Source organism: Carassius auratus, chromosome 50 (genome assembly GCF_003368295.1).
Source record: "Carassius auratus strain Wakin chromosome 50, ASM336829v1, whole genome shotgun sequence".
Classification (NCBI taxonomy): Eukaryota; Metazoa; Chordata; class Actinopteri; order Cypriniformes; family Cyprinidae; genus Carassius; species Carassius auratus.
Window position 1 is genome coordinate 16,034,970 of NC_039292.1, and position 16,711 is coordinate 16,051,680.

At 38.2% G+C, this 16,711-nt stretch overlaps 1 protein-coding gene across 1 annotated transcript in view; it reads right to left on the bottom strand.

The window, feature by feature from the left end:
* The window catches only part of insc (INSC spindle orientation adaptor protein), a 44,615-nt gene that overhangs the window by 6,374 nt on the left and 21,530 nt on the right, over positions 1–16,711 (bottom strand). The window contains exons 3-9 of the mRNA XM_026239426.1: positions 13,313–13,673; positions 11,976–12,028; positions 11,743–11,866; positions 10,905–11,018; positions 6,306–6,431; positions 1,193–1,364; positions 1–177 (exon numbers count right to left, since the gene is read on the bottom strand). The exon at positions 1–177 is cut by the window's left edge and continues 2 nt beyond it. Of these exons, the coding sequence (XP_026095211.1) occupies positions 1–177; positions 1,193–1,364; positions 6,306–6,431; positions 10,905–11,018; positions 11,743–11,866; positions 11,976–12,028; positions 13,313–13,673 (1,127 nt within the window). The remainder of the gene's footprint in view (positions 178–1,192; positions 1,365–6,305; positions 6,432–10,904; positions 11,019–11,742; positions 11,867–11,975; positions 12,029–13,312; positions 13,674–16,711) is intronic.

The window sequence follows — 16,711 nt, forward strand, 5'->3', positions numbered from 1 at the left end:
GGTCTTTGGAGTATGGCGTGTCGACTCGTTGGCGGTCTCTGCAGGCCTGTAGCAGGGTGTGGACAGCATTGAGCTGCAGGAGAATTTCACATGCCATGCTATCAAAGAATGTGATGTTGGCCAGAGCTGCTGAGGCCAACAGAAACACTTCACCACAGGAAGCACTCTTACACAGATCTGCAGATGAATAAGTGAACAATTGGCCACTGTTTAGTAAGCTTTTTAAAACTGATTGTGGTTTGACAAGCTACATTTTTTTTTTTGTAATTCAGCTGAATTATAACAGGCTCATTGAAAAGAAAAATAATTCCCAACACAATTTGAGACAGGAATTCAGTCTCATTTTCACACTCAACCATTTTGATAACTTAATGCCTTCCTTTCTCCATTCTGTCACCGATGGAGTTTCGGTTCCTTGCCGCTGTCGCCTCTGGCTTGCTTAGTTGGGGTCACTTCATCTACAGCGATATCGTTGACTTGATTGCAAATTAAAACAGACACTATTTCAACTGAACAGAGATGACATCAATGAATTCAATGATGAACTGCCTTTAACTATCATTTTGCATTATTGAGACACTGTTTTCCAAATGAATGTTGTTCAGTGCTTTGGCGCAATGTATTTTGTTTAAAGCACTATATAAATAAAGGTGATTGATTGATTGATTGATTGAAGGTGCACTAAGGAAAAAAAATATGATGCACTAGAAATGGGTGGTGGTGTATTTACTAAAGACGCTACCCTGTACCTTTATTTTCTTATTTTCTTCTTGTATTGCGGGACATTTCTAGGCTGCATTTGTAGGTCTGGTTTACGGGTAGATTTAGTTTAAAATCAACCAATCCAATTTAACATGAATGACCAAAAAGGGGAGAGCACAGTGGCACAAAGGTGTAAATGTCCACTAAAAAAAAAAAGAAAAGTTCTCTGGGGTTTACTTGCCATGGCAACGAATGGCTGTTGTACGGAAGTATGCCTTAGTAACATGCATCCAAATTGGTACATATTTGGCATTATATGGACCCATGGTATTTCTTGAAAACAATGGACAGATTTATTGACACAGTGGTGGAACTGAAGTCTGAAGGAATGTAAGCCACCAGGAGTAGAGTGGTTCACCCCTCATTAATAAGTAATTTTATTTTCTCCAATTGTGCATGTGTGCAAACATTAAACGCTGCTTGAACTCACTGATAAGGGCTGTGACAATGTCTTGCATACTCTCAAGGAAGCTGCCGAGGTGTTGTGTGGAGGTGTGATGGGGGGAGGTGATCTGAGCCATCACAGCCGCAGCCTCCGCTCGAGTCCCCTCTGCACATGTGCTGTCTGTTAAGATGTCTGCCAGAAACAGGATCCCATCCACCTGAGTAACACAACCGATGAACACGTCAAACTAAACCTTTGGATTAAACTGCTGGATTAGCTTTGATTTTATGTAAAATGGCAATTTTACAGATTGGTCATGTGACTTGCTAAGCTATAATAAAGCTAGGAAACATTTTATTTTGACAGTCATACTATATTTAAACATTCTATTAACTATAAGTAACTTTGTCAACAAACTTTCGTTGGAGAATTAGTACATTATCTGCTAAATGTCTGCTAACACCTGACTTTAATTGTACCTCAGCAGACCTTCTACTGACTATGAGTAAATTTGCAAGTAAACTTATTTTACTTAACTTAACATTAACCTAACTGCAATGTGGATTGTGTGCCTCTCCTCTCTTCCTCCAGACTCTGGGACCCTGATATCTGAAGGAAATGCAAAATGTACTTTTATCAGAGAACATAACTGTGCACCACTCGGCAGCAGTCCAGTCCTTTTTGAAGCAAGACGCTTCTGACGCTGTCTGTTGTTCAAGAGTGGCTTGACACAAGGAATGCGAAGCTGAAACACATGTCTTGCATACGTCTGTGTGTAGTGGTTCTTGAAGCACTGACTCCAGCTGCAGTCCACTCTTTGTCAGTCTCCCCCACATTTCTGAATGGGTTTTGTTTCACAATCCTCTCCAGGGTGCGGTTATCCCTATTGCTTGTAAACTTTTTTTTCTACCACATCTTTTCCTTCCCTTCACCTCTCTATTAATGTGTTAGGACACAGAGCTCTGTGAACAGCTAGCCTCCTTTGCAATAACCTTTTGTGTACTTGTACTTAATACTTGGTAGGGGCTCCATTTGCTTTAATTACTGCCTCAATTCAGCATGGTATGGAGGTGAACTTAACACTAGAGTTCAAGCAACTTGGGATATGAACTTCTCCACCCTTCCTCCAGACTCTCGGACCTTGGTTTTCAAATGAGAAACAAAACTTGCTCTCATCTGAAAAGAGGACATTGGATCAATGGCAACAGTTCAGTTCTTCTTCTCCTTAGCCCAGTTAAGACACGTCTGTGTGGTGTGGCTCTTGATGCCTTGACCCCAGCCTCAGTCCATTCCTTGTGAAGTTCACTCAAATTCTTGAATTAATTTTGCTAAAAGTCTGTGATTCTTCCACTCAACTTTCTGTTAACATGTTTGGATAATGCACTCTGTGAACAGCCAGCTTCTTTGGCAATGAATGTTTTGGTTTACTCTCCTTATGAAGGGTATTAATGATTAAGATACCTTTATGAAGGCTTAGGAAACCTTTGCAGTTGCTTTGAGTTGATTGGCTGATTGGCATGTCACCATGTCCTAATTAGTTGAGATTGGCTGCATGATAGTCTTGATGCCCAAATCCGATTTTCTGACTACATCAAATTTTTTTGACTACCCGCTTACATCATCTTTTAAAAGTGACCCGTACCCGTTTTTTGCAAATTATACTATACACTGCTGAAATTACCAAACGCAGACGTTCTGACCCGGAAAAGGAAGCAAAACAGCACGAAATACAATGGATGCATATGCAAATAAAATTATACAGTGTTTTGCTTTCCACAATATTTTGAAAAGCCAACAAAAAAATCAGCAAAACATTGGTCTCACGGCGGAGAAAAAAAGGAGAGCCCTTTATTTCTGTAACAACCCTGCATTTTTGCAAAGACTTAAAAAGACATGAAACCTCGGCATTGCTCCACTGTGTGTATGCTTCGTCCTCCATCGTGCCTATAAGTCATGTGATCTCAGTTGGTGGTGTCCACCTGAGTTGACGTCACTTTTTTAATGAATTACGACTCGCATTTACTGGGGAATATCCGATTTGTCTGCTTACAGGACACACGCAAATGCACATATCCGATTTATTACCACATATGAATGAGGCCTGAATCCGATCTGAAAAAAAAAACGGGATCCATGCAATGTTTCCTGCTTACTCGTTCACCGGTCATATCCGATCTGTGCCACATGAGAGGAATTGGCTCACTTGAACCATGCAGGGGATATAGTGAATTGGTGGGTTTTTGTTAAATGTGAGCCAAAATCATCACAATTAAAAGAACCAAAGACTTAAACTACTTCAGTCTGTGTGCATTGAATTTATTTAATACACAAGTTGCACAATTGGAATTGAATTAATGAAATAAATGAACTTTTCCACAACATTCTAATTTATTGAGATGCACCTGTATATATACACAACTATAGAAAAAAGAGACCACTTGAAAATGATCTGTTTCTATGGATTGAATGTATTTAGTAGGTATGTGTTTGAATAAAATGTTTATATTTGCTTTAATCCAAAATAACATTTATCCCAAATTGTTTATATTTTATATAATATATTGTCTCTTAGAGTTCCACTAAAATTCATTCAAATATTGATTTCTTAACTCTTCTGAAGTTAAAACATTTGTATTGTGCTGTCTTAAATCTCTGAAAACATATCTGAAATATCTGAAAACATGGCATCTTTTTGACCTTTGTCCAAATGTCATTTTATCCTCTAAATGACAAAAAAATTATTTACACTACATAGTAGTATATGAGAGCTTTTACATAAAGTAGTATATTCAGTTTACCATAGCACATTATGAAGTCATATAAACTGTATACAGTTTATGACTGTATGATATGCAGTATATGAGAACACATTGTTATTTGTTTTTTCTCTGATGCAAATTCAGACCCTTCAAAGATATAAATGAATCAAACTGATGGTATTTCTGAGCTGAAAGTGATAGGGTTTACAGTAATCTGTGCAGTTTCAGAATGCTGTTCAATTTATGTAATATATCACCACACAGTGGCACTGTTACACAAACTATAAAACTACTCACCAGCCGCTAATACTACAAAAACGTTATCACTAATATATTGAGCAGGTGAGTAGGAATAACTGGCCGTGGCCATATCAGATTTGTGTAAGTACAAATCAATCCTCTACATACTCACAAATATATATATTACAGTTTAATAAAAAATGTCTTCCTATGCAATTCACTTTAAACAGTTAAGCATTCTAGTTGAGCACACACACATATATATATGTGTGTGTGTGTGTTTGTGTATAATTAATTCATTTAATCACACAATTCATTACATTTATGTAGTGCTTTTCTGCTTTTCTAAGCACTCATGGCAGTCTACATTGTCAGGGGGTAAATCCTCATCCAACACCAGTGTGCAGCATCCGCCTGGATGATGCGATGGCTGCCATAGTGCACCAGAACACCCACCACACACCAAATTACTGGTGCAGAGGAGACAGAGTGATGAAGCCAATCAGTAGATATGGGGATTTGTAAGGAGGTCATAATGGTCAAAGGCCAATGGATAAATTTGGCCAGGATACCGAGGTCACACCTCCACTCTTTTCAAAAGACATTCTGGGATTTTTAATGACCACAGAGAGTCAGGACCTCATTTAACATCTCATCCGAAGGATGGTGATTTTACAGTATAGTATCCTCTTTACTGGAGCTTAAAGACCCACACAGACCACAGGTTGAGCACCCCCTGCTGGCATCACTTACACTTCATCCAGCAGCATCCTAGTTATCCCAGGTGTTCTCCCATACAGGCACTGGGCTGCAGGGCGATGTAGCTGCTGGCTTTATATATCAGTTGGTTTATTTGATGTGGTGATAAGCTTTTCACATCTACAGATTGGTAGTGTTGTGAAGTTAAATGTTCAGTCTAAATAATATCTGTGAAAATTAATCTAAAGGCTTGAATACACTGTCATCACAGAAAAAAAGTATGTATATACACATATACATGAAATAATAAACGAGAGATACTGCATTCACAGCTCATACAGATTCTGCTGCACTCTTCTGGGAGCTTTTATGTGTATGCTGAGAAACTGATACCTTTTCCAGCTGGCCGATGCCCTCTTCAACACAGCAGATAGAAGCCACAGTCCTCAATGCCTGTGCATACAGAGTACTGAAGCAGTCCTGTCTGCAGATCTTAAGAAGGGCCACCACAGCTCCCTCCTGTGGACCACACAAACCGTCTGCTTTAATAAGTGCATTCAAATATCAGTTATTAATCTGCTGAGAAAAATCCAACCTTCAGTAACATTTAAGTGGATATGTATCTTCAAAAATGTAAAACTTAATACAGAGTTAAATAAGTCAATATACTTACTACATATATATATGCTGTGTGAATATATGAATAGGTACATCAGGTAAATCAGGGGTGTGTGTGAGTGAGTGAGTGAGTGTGTTGTTGGTCTATTTACAGAAATCAGAAATAAGATCAGCATCCTTTAACCCAGAACTGTGGATGACAGAAATCGGTCGCCACTACAGAGAAAATGACTGCGAGACGAGCTAACCACTGTCATTATGTGAATAAGCTTAATTATATGGGCAGATCAGCGCGTCATCCTGGGGCCACGCGATGCCACACTAGAGAGCCTCAATCTGCAGGATATTCACAAAGGCACATGAACACACCAGGCTTCAGCTTTCTCATGCCCACCAGTCTGTTCTGTCTCTGGGTTTATTGACGAAAAAACATTTAGCAATGGGTAACTATCACAATTTTTTAAATGCGCCCCTTTTTTATCTTTCAATTAAATTTACTGTTCATTGTTTAAGTGTAATTATTATTATTATTAGCTTATTATCCTTTCTTTAACTAACCAGGGCCGCGATGTAGCTGCTGGCTTTATATATCAGTTGGTTTATTTGATGTGGTGATAAGCTTTTCACATCTACAGATTGGTAGTGTTGTGAAGTTAAATGTTCAGTCTAAATAATATCTGTGAAAATTAATCTAAAGGCTTGAATACACTGTCATCACAGAAAAAAAGTATGTATATACACATATACATGAAATAATAAACGAGAGATACTGCATTCACAGCTCATACAGATTCTGCTGCACTCTTCTGGGAGCTTTTATGTGTATGCTGAGAAACTGATACCTTTTCCAGCTGGCCGATGCCCTCTTCAACACAGCAGATAGAAGCCACAGTCCTCAATGCCTGTGCATACAGAGTACTGAAGCAGTCCTGTCTGCAGATCTTAAGAAGGGCCACCACAGCTCCCTCCTGTGGACCACACAAACCGTCTGCTTTAATAAGTGCATTCAAATATCAGTTATTAATCTGCTGAGAAAAATCCAACCTTCAGTAACATTTAAGTGGATATGTATCTTCAAAAATGTAAAACTTAATACAGAGTTAAATAAGTCAATATACTTACTACATATATATATGCTGTGTGAATATATGAATAGGTACATCAGGTAAATCAGGGGTGTGTGTGAGTGAGTGAGTGAGTGTGTTGTTGGTCTATTTACAGAAATCAGAAATAAGATCAGCATCCTTTAACCCAGAACTGTGGATGACAGAAATCGGTCGCCACTACAGAGAAAATGACTGCGAGACGAGCTAACCACTGTCATTATGTGAATAAGCTTAATTATATGGGCAGATCAGCGCGTCATCCTGGGGCCACGCGATGCCACACTAGAGAGCCTCAATCTGCAGGATATTCACAAAGGCACATGAACACACCAGGCTTCAGCTTTCTCATGCCCACCAGTCTGTTCTGTCTCTGGGTTTATTGACGAAAAAACATTTAGCAATGGGTAACTATCACAATTTTTTAAATGCGCCCCTTTTTTATCTTTCAATTAAATTTACTGTTCATTGTTTAAGTGTAAATTATTATTATTATTAGCTTATTATCCTTTCTTTAACTAACCATGACATCAAATGGTTTGGTGTTCCTATGCAATCATGTTCATACATTCCTTGAAGAAAGATTTATAATTATTAGCTGTAATTAATTATTAATTAACTTAATTTTAGTAATCTGTATATACTAAAAAGTTTTTTAAGCATTAAAATATCTACGTATACACTTATACAGCAAGGACTTAACAAAATGGACACAAATTTCATTTGTAATGTAAACAACAACAACAAAAACACTAATTTAAAATAAATGCTGTTTTTACTAACTTTTAGTTTTGCCATTAAATCCTGATAAAACACTGTTTTATGGTTTCAAAATTACAACACAACCATTTTCATCTGTGATAATAATAAGAAATGTACAACAAATCAGCATATTAGATTCCCTAAGGACATGTCTCAACAACAGACTACAATCGTTAGGATTAACTCTTCCATCCTCACCTTGAACACTGGTGTACCACAGGGCTGTGTCCTAAGCCCAATTCTCTACTCCCTTTTCACCCACGACTGCATACTTGTACATGGCTCTTACTCCATAATCAGCAGACAGCATCACGGTTTTGGCCTGATCAGCAGTGACTATGAAATGGCCTACAGGAAGGAGGTTCAGCATCTGGCAGTCTGGTTTGAAAATTATAATCTCCCACTCAACACCCAGAAGACCAAGGAACTAATTGTGGACCCCCGGCGGATTAGGAAAGACCACACACACACACATCCATAAAATCTACATTAATGGGGTTGAGGTAGAGAGTTTATATAGTTTCAAATTCCTGGGTGTCCATATCTCTGATAATCTTTCCTGGTCCCACAACACCACCACTCTGATCAAAAAGGTGCAACAGTGCCTTAACTTCCTTAGAAAGTAAAAGGAAGGCTCACCTTTCCCCCGACATCCTTCTAAATTTTTATCGATGCACAATTGAAAGCATCTTAACAAACTGCATCAAAGTGTGGTATGGCAACAGCACCATCTCAGACCAGAAAGTTCTTTAACAGGTTGATAAACACATCACTAGTGTTAAGTTAAGTCAAGTCAAGTATGCTTTATTTTCAATTCTTCCACATGTACAGTACATGCACACAGAGAATCGAAATTGCATTACTCTCAGACAGATAACACTAACAGTGGAGCCTAAAAATCTAGATCAAATATAAAATATAAGATACAGCTATACAATAAGGGAATGTAAAAAAGCTTATTCTGTCTGATTAAAGTGACGAAGGGTTTAAGAGCAGTTATTTTATTTAACTGACTGAAGAGGTAGTAGAATGACGTCAGTTCCATGGTGAATGAGGTAGTGAGCAGACCAATGCTGCACAAACACTCTTGCAGTTTAAATCTAGATTAAAGACCCATCTCTTTAACCTGGCTTACACATAAATACTAATATGCTTTTATAATCCAAATCCATTAAAGTATTTTTAGGCTGCATTAATTAGGTAAACCGTAACCGGGAACACTTCCCATAACACCCGATGTACTTGCTACATCATTAGAAGAATGGCATCTACGATAATATTTGTCTGTTTCTCTCTTTTTCCGAGGTCACCGTAGCCACCAGATCCAGTCTGTGTCCAGATCAGAGGGTCACTGCAGTCACCCGGATCCAGTACGTATCCAGACCAGATGGTGGATCAGCACCTAGAAAGGACCTTTACTGCCCTGAAAGACAGCGGAGACCAGGACAACTAGAGCCCCAGATACAGATCCCCTGTAAAGACCTTGTCTCAGAGGAGCACCAGGACAAGACCACAGGAAACAGATGATTCTTCTGCACAATCTGACTTTGCTGCAGCCTGGAATTGAACTACTGGTTTCGTCTGGTCAGAGGAGAACTGGCCCCCCAACTGAGCCTGGTTTCTCCCAAGGTTTTTTTCTCCATTCTGTCACCGATGGAGTTTCGGTTCCATGCCGCTGTCACCTCTCTGCCACCACGAGAAAGCACCAGAATTCAAATAAACTATCTTTCACCTATCTTTCACTTTTTTTTGGGGTGAACAGTCTCATTCTGTTTGTTACACTATATATATTTTTTTTTTCTCCATTCTGTCACCGATGGAGTTTTGGTTCCTTGCCACTGTCGTCTCTGGCTTGCTTAGTTGGGGTCACTTATGGGGAAGTTGTGGCCTAATGGTTAGAGGGTTGGACTCCCAATCGAAGGGTTGTGGGTTCTAGTCTCGGGACGGAATTGTGGGTGGGGGGAGTGCATGTACAGTTCTCTCTCCACCTTCAATACCACGACTTAGGTGCCCTCGAGCAAGGCATCGAACCCCCAACTGCTCCCCGGGCGCCGCAGCATAAATGATGAACACTGCTCTGGGTGTGTGCTCACAGTGTGTGTGTGTGTGTGTGTGTGTGTTCACTGCTCTGTGTGTGTGCATTTCGGATGGGTTAAATGCAGAGCACAAATTCTGAGTATGGGTCACCATACTTGGCTGAATGTCACTTCACTTCACTTTAATGAATGTTGTTCAGAAATCATGAACATGACAAAATCCAAACATGAAAACCCAAAAACCCACATTACATATATATATATATATATATATATATATATATATATATATATATTTGTATAAACAAAAAATATAAAACAGTCCATTACTGGTTCATGCATGAAAGATGAGCCTTTGGTTTATCTATGGTCTCAAATATTGAATAACATTATGAACTATAAAGCAATATCAGTGCAATGTTGGTGAAGTTAAGTTTGCCTCATTTTTGAACTGTGATGTTCAATGTATGAATTGAATTTATGAACAAAAACTAGAACAATGAGTGTAGATTAAACAGAAAGGGAGAGACAAAAGCGCTGACAGATCTTTAACATGATGTAATTATTTTATTAGTGAACTGCAGCAGACGGAAGTGAATGATGAATTCAGATGCCGGGTAGCAAACAGCCAGTTGTCATTTCTCTAAAATTAAATTTATGCATTTAGCAGACGCTTTTATCCAAAGCGACTTACAGTGCATTCAGGCTATCAATTTTTACCTATCATGTGTTCCCAGGGAATCGAACCCCCAACCTTGTGCTTGATAGCGTATTGCTCTACTAATTGAGCTACAGGAACACTAACAGGAGCAGATGTACAGTAGCCAAGGCACAGACCCAGAAAACAAGCCTGCCACTTTGATCAATGCAGCACGCTAATGGGACAGGGCAGTATCAATCTGATTAGAAACACACACACACACACACAAGTAAAACCTTATCAGATGACTAATGGACATGAGGCCTCCCCATCACTGTCATCATAGTTAACCAATAAGAACCCAGACAAATTTGTCCTTATAGGAAAATGCTTGGGCATATAAAATATAAGAAATGAGCAGCACAAAATACATAACACCTAAATAACTGAACCTGCTAAATGAATTGAGCAGCTCATGCATTTTTCTTAATGTGACAAATACGTCACATCAAAATTCCACCTACAGTTATAATGTTAACAGCCCGATGTGTCATATACGTCACCACAGTATCTTTTTGAGACATATCAGGACACAACTCTACTGAACAACACAACTGTATAATGACATGGGTATGACACAGGTATTACAAGGAGAGAGTGACTTATGAGGACATAACCCATGTCCCCATTTTTCAAAACGCTTATAAATCATACAGAATTCTTTTTTTTTTTTTTTTTTTTGAGAAAGTAAAAATGCAGAAATGTTCCTGTGAGGGTTAGGGGTAGGGTTTTTGTAGGGCCATAGAATATACAGTTTGTACATTATAAAAACCATTACGCCTATGGGATGAACACACTTTACACAAAAACAAACATGTGTGTGTGTGTGTGTTCTCCTACCTTAGCAATGATGCTGCAGAGCTGCGGCCCATCCTGAGTTAAAGACAGCAAGTTACTGATGGCAGTACTGATGGCAAAAACATTATCAGAATCCTCAATCTGACGAATCAAAATCTGTGAAAAAAGAAAATTAAATGTCACTAATGGTTTAGGGTTTCAGGTTTTATTTCTGTAGACATTTTAATCTTTAAATTAAATAATACTAATAAAATTTAACTTAATGTTTCAATATAATTTTAATGCAAACTCATATGATATGTTCCAACTGCCTTCAGTAAAATGTAGATTCAGACATCTTTATCTATAAACATTAAAAAATGTACAACCAAATAGACTTCAAAACAATAAAATGGCTTTTTTTTTGCTACTACTAATAATAATGACAATGACATCAAGGTTTTTATATTTCAAGACGTCAGTGTGAATAAACAATAAAATAACTGTCAACCATATTTATTTAGTATCACATTAAAACATTTTTATCATATTACTTTGAGTTAAGTTTATAGTGAGAAGTTTATTATTTTGCCTTTAAGATACTTAACAAAATAATATTGAACACAGACTTTGTTGTGGTTGTAAAATCTTTGTTGTCATCGGACCAGTTCACAGCAAGAAATTTCACATTGTGGCAGTGAGTAAAATCAGGCTGTCTGGTAAACATTATAAATGCAGTTTTAAGATGAACGTCAAAATCACTTGTTATTTTTTTAGGAATAGTTCATGAATACTAGCTGAAGAATTTCAATCTAATGATCAGTGAAGACCTGTTTATAGACCTATATGAAGATCCATTTCAGCAACATCTTAGCTTTATGTAGTATCAGCCTACACTCACCTGTATCTCATTGGCCAGAGCCATGTCAATCATATGGCTAAAGGAGTCACTGACATCAGTAAGGATCTCGTGAATGGCCTCCTTCATAGATTTGAGGAAGTATTCATCCTCAGTATGAAGACACCTGAGGGGCAAACACTGTCAGTTATACACGATCTGATCTTCACTATGAGAATTTCAAGATAATGAAAATAGGTGCAAGAAGCTGTGAGATGGTGTGTTGAGTTCTTTACCTCTCAGTAATGACATTCAGCTCCATGCACTTATCCAGCAATGATTTCTCATACTGTCATGAGAGACGAGCAAAAAGGAAAACAAAATGCAGTACTTTAAAATATTGAGTAAAACGTTTTGCACAGTGTGAATATAAACTACACAACTTAGATTTTTGAGAAGAATGTTACATTCACACCATTTAGTAGATGCTTTTACACAAAACAACTTACAAATGAGGGAAACAGAAAAAAACAATCAAACCAGCAAAAAGCAACAACTCCCTATACAACCCCCCCCCCCCCTCCAAATAAAATAGCTTCAGGATGTGGGAACTGGAGCCATCATTGGCTGGATGTCGGAACAGGAGCCCTTTCTGGAGCAGACTCAGGGGCTCAAGCCAACAGTCGCTTCCTACTGAGATTCCACCCTTGATTTGGGGTTAAGGATCGGGCTGCTGTTAGCTGAGAGCTTGGGAGTGAACCAGCCGGTGGGCATGACTTCGGAGTGGCTTGCGGGCCTGACTTTGAAATGGCCGCTGATTCTGGGCTGAGGTCAAGGGAGGAGTTTTAGAGGATTCGGGGATTCCTGGGGTTGGGCAGGTGATCGGAGATGTTGGGGTGTTATGTGGGAGTTCCTGGCAAGGGGTGAGCTGTGGAGATGCGTCAAGCTCCAGAGGGGCCTGGACAAAGAGACTTTGAATTTTCCTTTATTTCTTCTACTTCAAAATCAGAACTGTTTAAATAAAGGACAATATTAACCAGCTCGATCAAGGGGAGATCACAGCGGATAGTCTTCTTGTCAAGCCCCAGATGGAAACACACACCTGGAGCAGCGTCACACCATCTCATCTGGTTAGCAAGCTTGAGGAACTCCTCCACATATCACTCCAAACTCCAGTCACCCTGCTGCAAACGCCACAGCCTGTCATCCTTCTCTTTTTCAGGTCCAGATAATCTGTTGCTTATCTGTCACAATCACCTACTGTGCTGGACCGAGGAGACGGTTTTTTTTTCATATTCCAACACAGGGAACAAACAGGGTAGCCAAGAGACACACATGTAACATAGAGTTGACATATACTACTGGACAAGGGATAAAACAAAATAAAAATGTGCCAGGGTTCACATGTTGAAACCGTGTTTTAGCACTACTCAGTGGACTTTTCTCTTTAAAATCTGCTAAGGAACGTTCAGCAAGGTACGTAAAACCAGTGTACGTATTTGTCATGAGACTGAGTTGAATACTCCAGTGTAACCAATTATATCATCAATAAAATGTTTGAAAAACGTTTTAAATGTAATTGCACATGCTGAAGACACATCTGTTGCTTATTTCTGAATGTGTTTTAGCATACCTTCTGCATTTCTGGTGGGGCGTTTCTGGCCGTGCTGTACTCTTGGATGAGCGAGCGCACATGACAGTTGACCCTGACAGCTGTGCTGTGGACTCGCTGCCAGCGGCCTTTCTCCAGCCGCTGGAACATCTTCCCCAGCTCTGTGCTGACCACCAGTGCCCTCTTCAGCAGTGTCTGCAAGTTATCACGAGTGACGTGCTGACCAATGGCCCCCGCCCCAGATACGATGAGCTCACCTGGAGCATCTTCATCCACGCCGATGGGTTTAGACTGCAGAACACACATGCACTCCACCTCCGTCATGTGCCGTAGGTCTTCCATCCAGCGCTGGACCGAGTCCACCTGTATAGCATGCATCCTGCTGCACAGACATGCAAAACATTGTCAGATCATGTACATTTCTGTTCATCCATGAGCTTGTAAATGATTCAAGCCTTACAGCTGAGGTCTCAAACTTTGCTCAGATTTGCCGAGATAGCACAGACTTCAATCAAAAGTTACAATATATATATATATATATAAAAGATGGCTACACCCCCTGCACTAGTGTTCATTAAACTAAGAAACAGAGGTTTCAACTGTATTGCAGGCATAATGTTTGTAGTGCATGTTTTTGCATGGGTATGGAGTTTTTGCTAAAATTTGGTAAGAGGCAACATTTTATTCCAGTTCTAATGTGAAGCTTTCTAAAGCAAACCATATGAAGAGCTTCACCAAAACACACTCGAATGTGCCTAATAACTTGTTGATTTGATAAAACAAGGAAATATTATATATTCCAGAGTCAAATTAAAATTTTATATGATTTTTTATTGTACTTGCATGTGGGTGTTAACTATACGGTATACTAACTGATTATCAAGTAAGGAGAGAGAAGGGTAAACAGAGAATGAAACAAGTTTACAAAAAGATTGGATCCAAGGATTGGGGTGAAAATATGGTATAATGGAGTGATTTATAAGCTATTTTTTATAGGGCCGGTCATTTTTGACCGGGACACCACAAGTGTGACTATGTGCCATTATTTTTTACAAAAACAAAAGTTTTCAAAACAAATTCCTGGTGAAACATTAGAGTAGGACTAGTGTGATCCAACAGTAGCCATTTTTTTCATAATTTTTTTTTCAGATTTCCAATTTACTCATAAATTATTTGTTTTTTACTTCAAAAAAATGAGATGCCTACTCTCAGATAAATGAGGCCCATGATTTATCAGATGCAAACAAAATATAAAACCAGTCCTAAATTGAGAGAGAACAAGTTGACAAAAGACTGAATCCAAGATTGGGTGAAAATATAGGTATATGAGTGATTTATAAGCTATTTTTTTATGGGCCGGTCATTTTTGACCGGGGAACACCACAGGTGTTATTGGGTTTTGACACCACATGAGGGTTTTAAACAATTAGATTAATGTTAAAACAAAGTAAAACATAAAAATTGCAGATAATGGCACAACAGATACTGCCATTAAAAACAAGCACATTTGTTTTTGTTGTTGTTGTTGTTTACAATTTAGGTCTAATTAACAATAGAGTTGGTTCTGTTGCACATTTAACAATAATGTTCCTCAGTATAAAATAACACAAAAACACAGTAATTCTCCACCTACTCTTGGGCAATGCAATGTGATCTAATGAGTGTCACACAGTGTACAAGTGGAACAGGAAACAAATGTCAGTGCCACAAGCCACAGATTTTAATGGCACTGTGTGCGAAATCCAACACTGAAAAACAAAAACAGTGTGCATTAACACTATACTTTTCTATACTTTTATTTGTATTTATTTTCATGCTACACAATTGGAAAGTTATAAAGAGGAATATCTTTAAAATGTCTAATTATATACACAACATTAATATGTTTAAAAAATACTTTTACATTATTACAGTGTGTTACAGCTGGCCATTTTGAACAAAGTATCAACCAGCACAAACAATTTCTGTGAGAAAAAGGCCTCTTGTGAATGGATCATCATGATAATGGGTTTATTAGAATGAATGTGGAGGAAAAGCTGTTTTCCAGCACAAATATTTACTTTTCTTCCTATTGATGGGTCAGAAAGTGCTGTGCTTTTATTCGCGTGTACAGTGAGGTCAGAATCATACACTGCACTCCGCTAGGAGTCATTTACAGAGTAAACACAACTGAGAGAGTGGAAGACACATTGGCAGTCATGATGCCTCTAGATAATCAGACCAACAATCAACCAACCAACCAAAAAAATGAAAATAAATATATATATATATATATATATATATATATATATATATATATATATATATATATATATATATATATATATATATATATATATATATATATATATATATATATATAGGGGATATTTTTAAAGCCACTACTTCTTAGTTAACACAGTTTTCACTATTAACTAGTTGCTTATTAGCATGCATATTACAATCATATTAGCTGTTTATTAGTACTTATAAAGTGCATATTCTACATATTATAAAATTTTAATCCTTCCCAAAACCTAAACTTAACAATTACCCTACTATTAATAAGCAGTAATTAGGAGTTTATTGAGGCAAAAGTGATAGTTAATAGTGAGAAGTGGACCGTAAAATAAAGTGTGACTGCTTCTTCATATGCCACGTCACCTTCAGCATCCTCCTACAGGCGTAAGACACCATACTTTTTCACTCTAATATTTGCATTGGGAAAAAAACGCACTACAAATATATTGAATTGAAAATTTCACTATATTTTCTCTTACGCTTGAATAAAAAAAGAACATTATGTCACAATACACCTACATCCTCCACATCCTGGCCGATTAAAGCATGCATTTCTTCCCAACAGACATCAATAATTCATCTGCTCTTGTCAGACATTATGTCTGTGTTCACCATTTGAAATGGATCATCTTTCAGAATAAAAATGGAATTTTCTACTCAGAGATGATGCATATGGAGAAAAGTCTGAATCTTCATGTCAGTTTCTTCACTTGTTGGTCAAACGGAAGATGCTTTTGGATGAGCTGTCAGTCAAAGCTCCTGTATTATTCATGCGTGTCCTGAAGTTATTCTGACTCACAGTGTTTCCTGTTTGTCATTAACATATTGAGACAATCATATTCTGAGTTTTTTGGCCTGTTTTTAAGTGACATCACAGATGAACGAGTTGAAGCACTGTGATGACATCATATCTTACGCATACTGTTATATCAAAGGTAAATATCATGTGTGTGTGTGTAAACAGATGGAAAGTCCAGTGGAGCACAGAAAAGCACCTGTCCAAACTGCTGGCGTGTGCAATGCTAATTGTTCATCAGGGGTGGAAGGCAAGCTCAACTCACTATGATTCAGCCTCACCGTGAACATGAATGAGCATCAGACTCACTTCCTGCTAAACCTCCACCTGCTGTCTGATGGAGC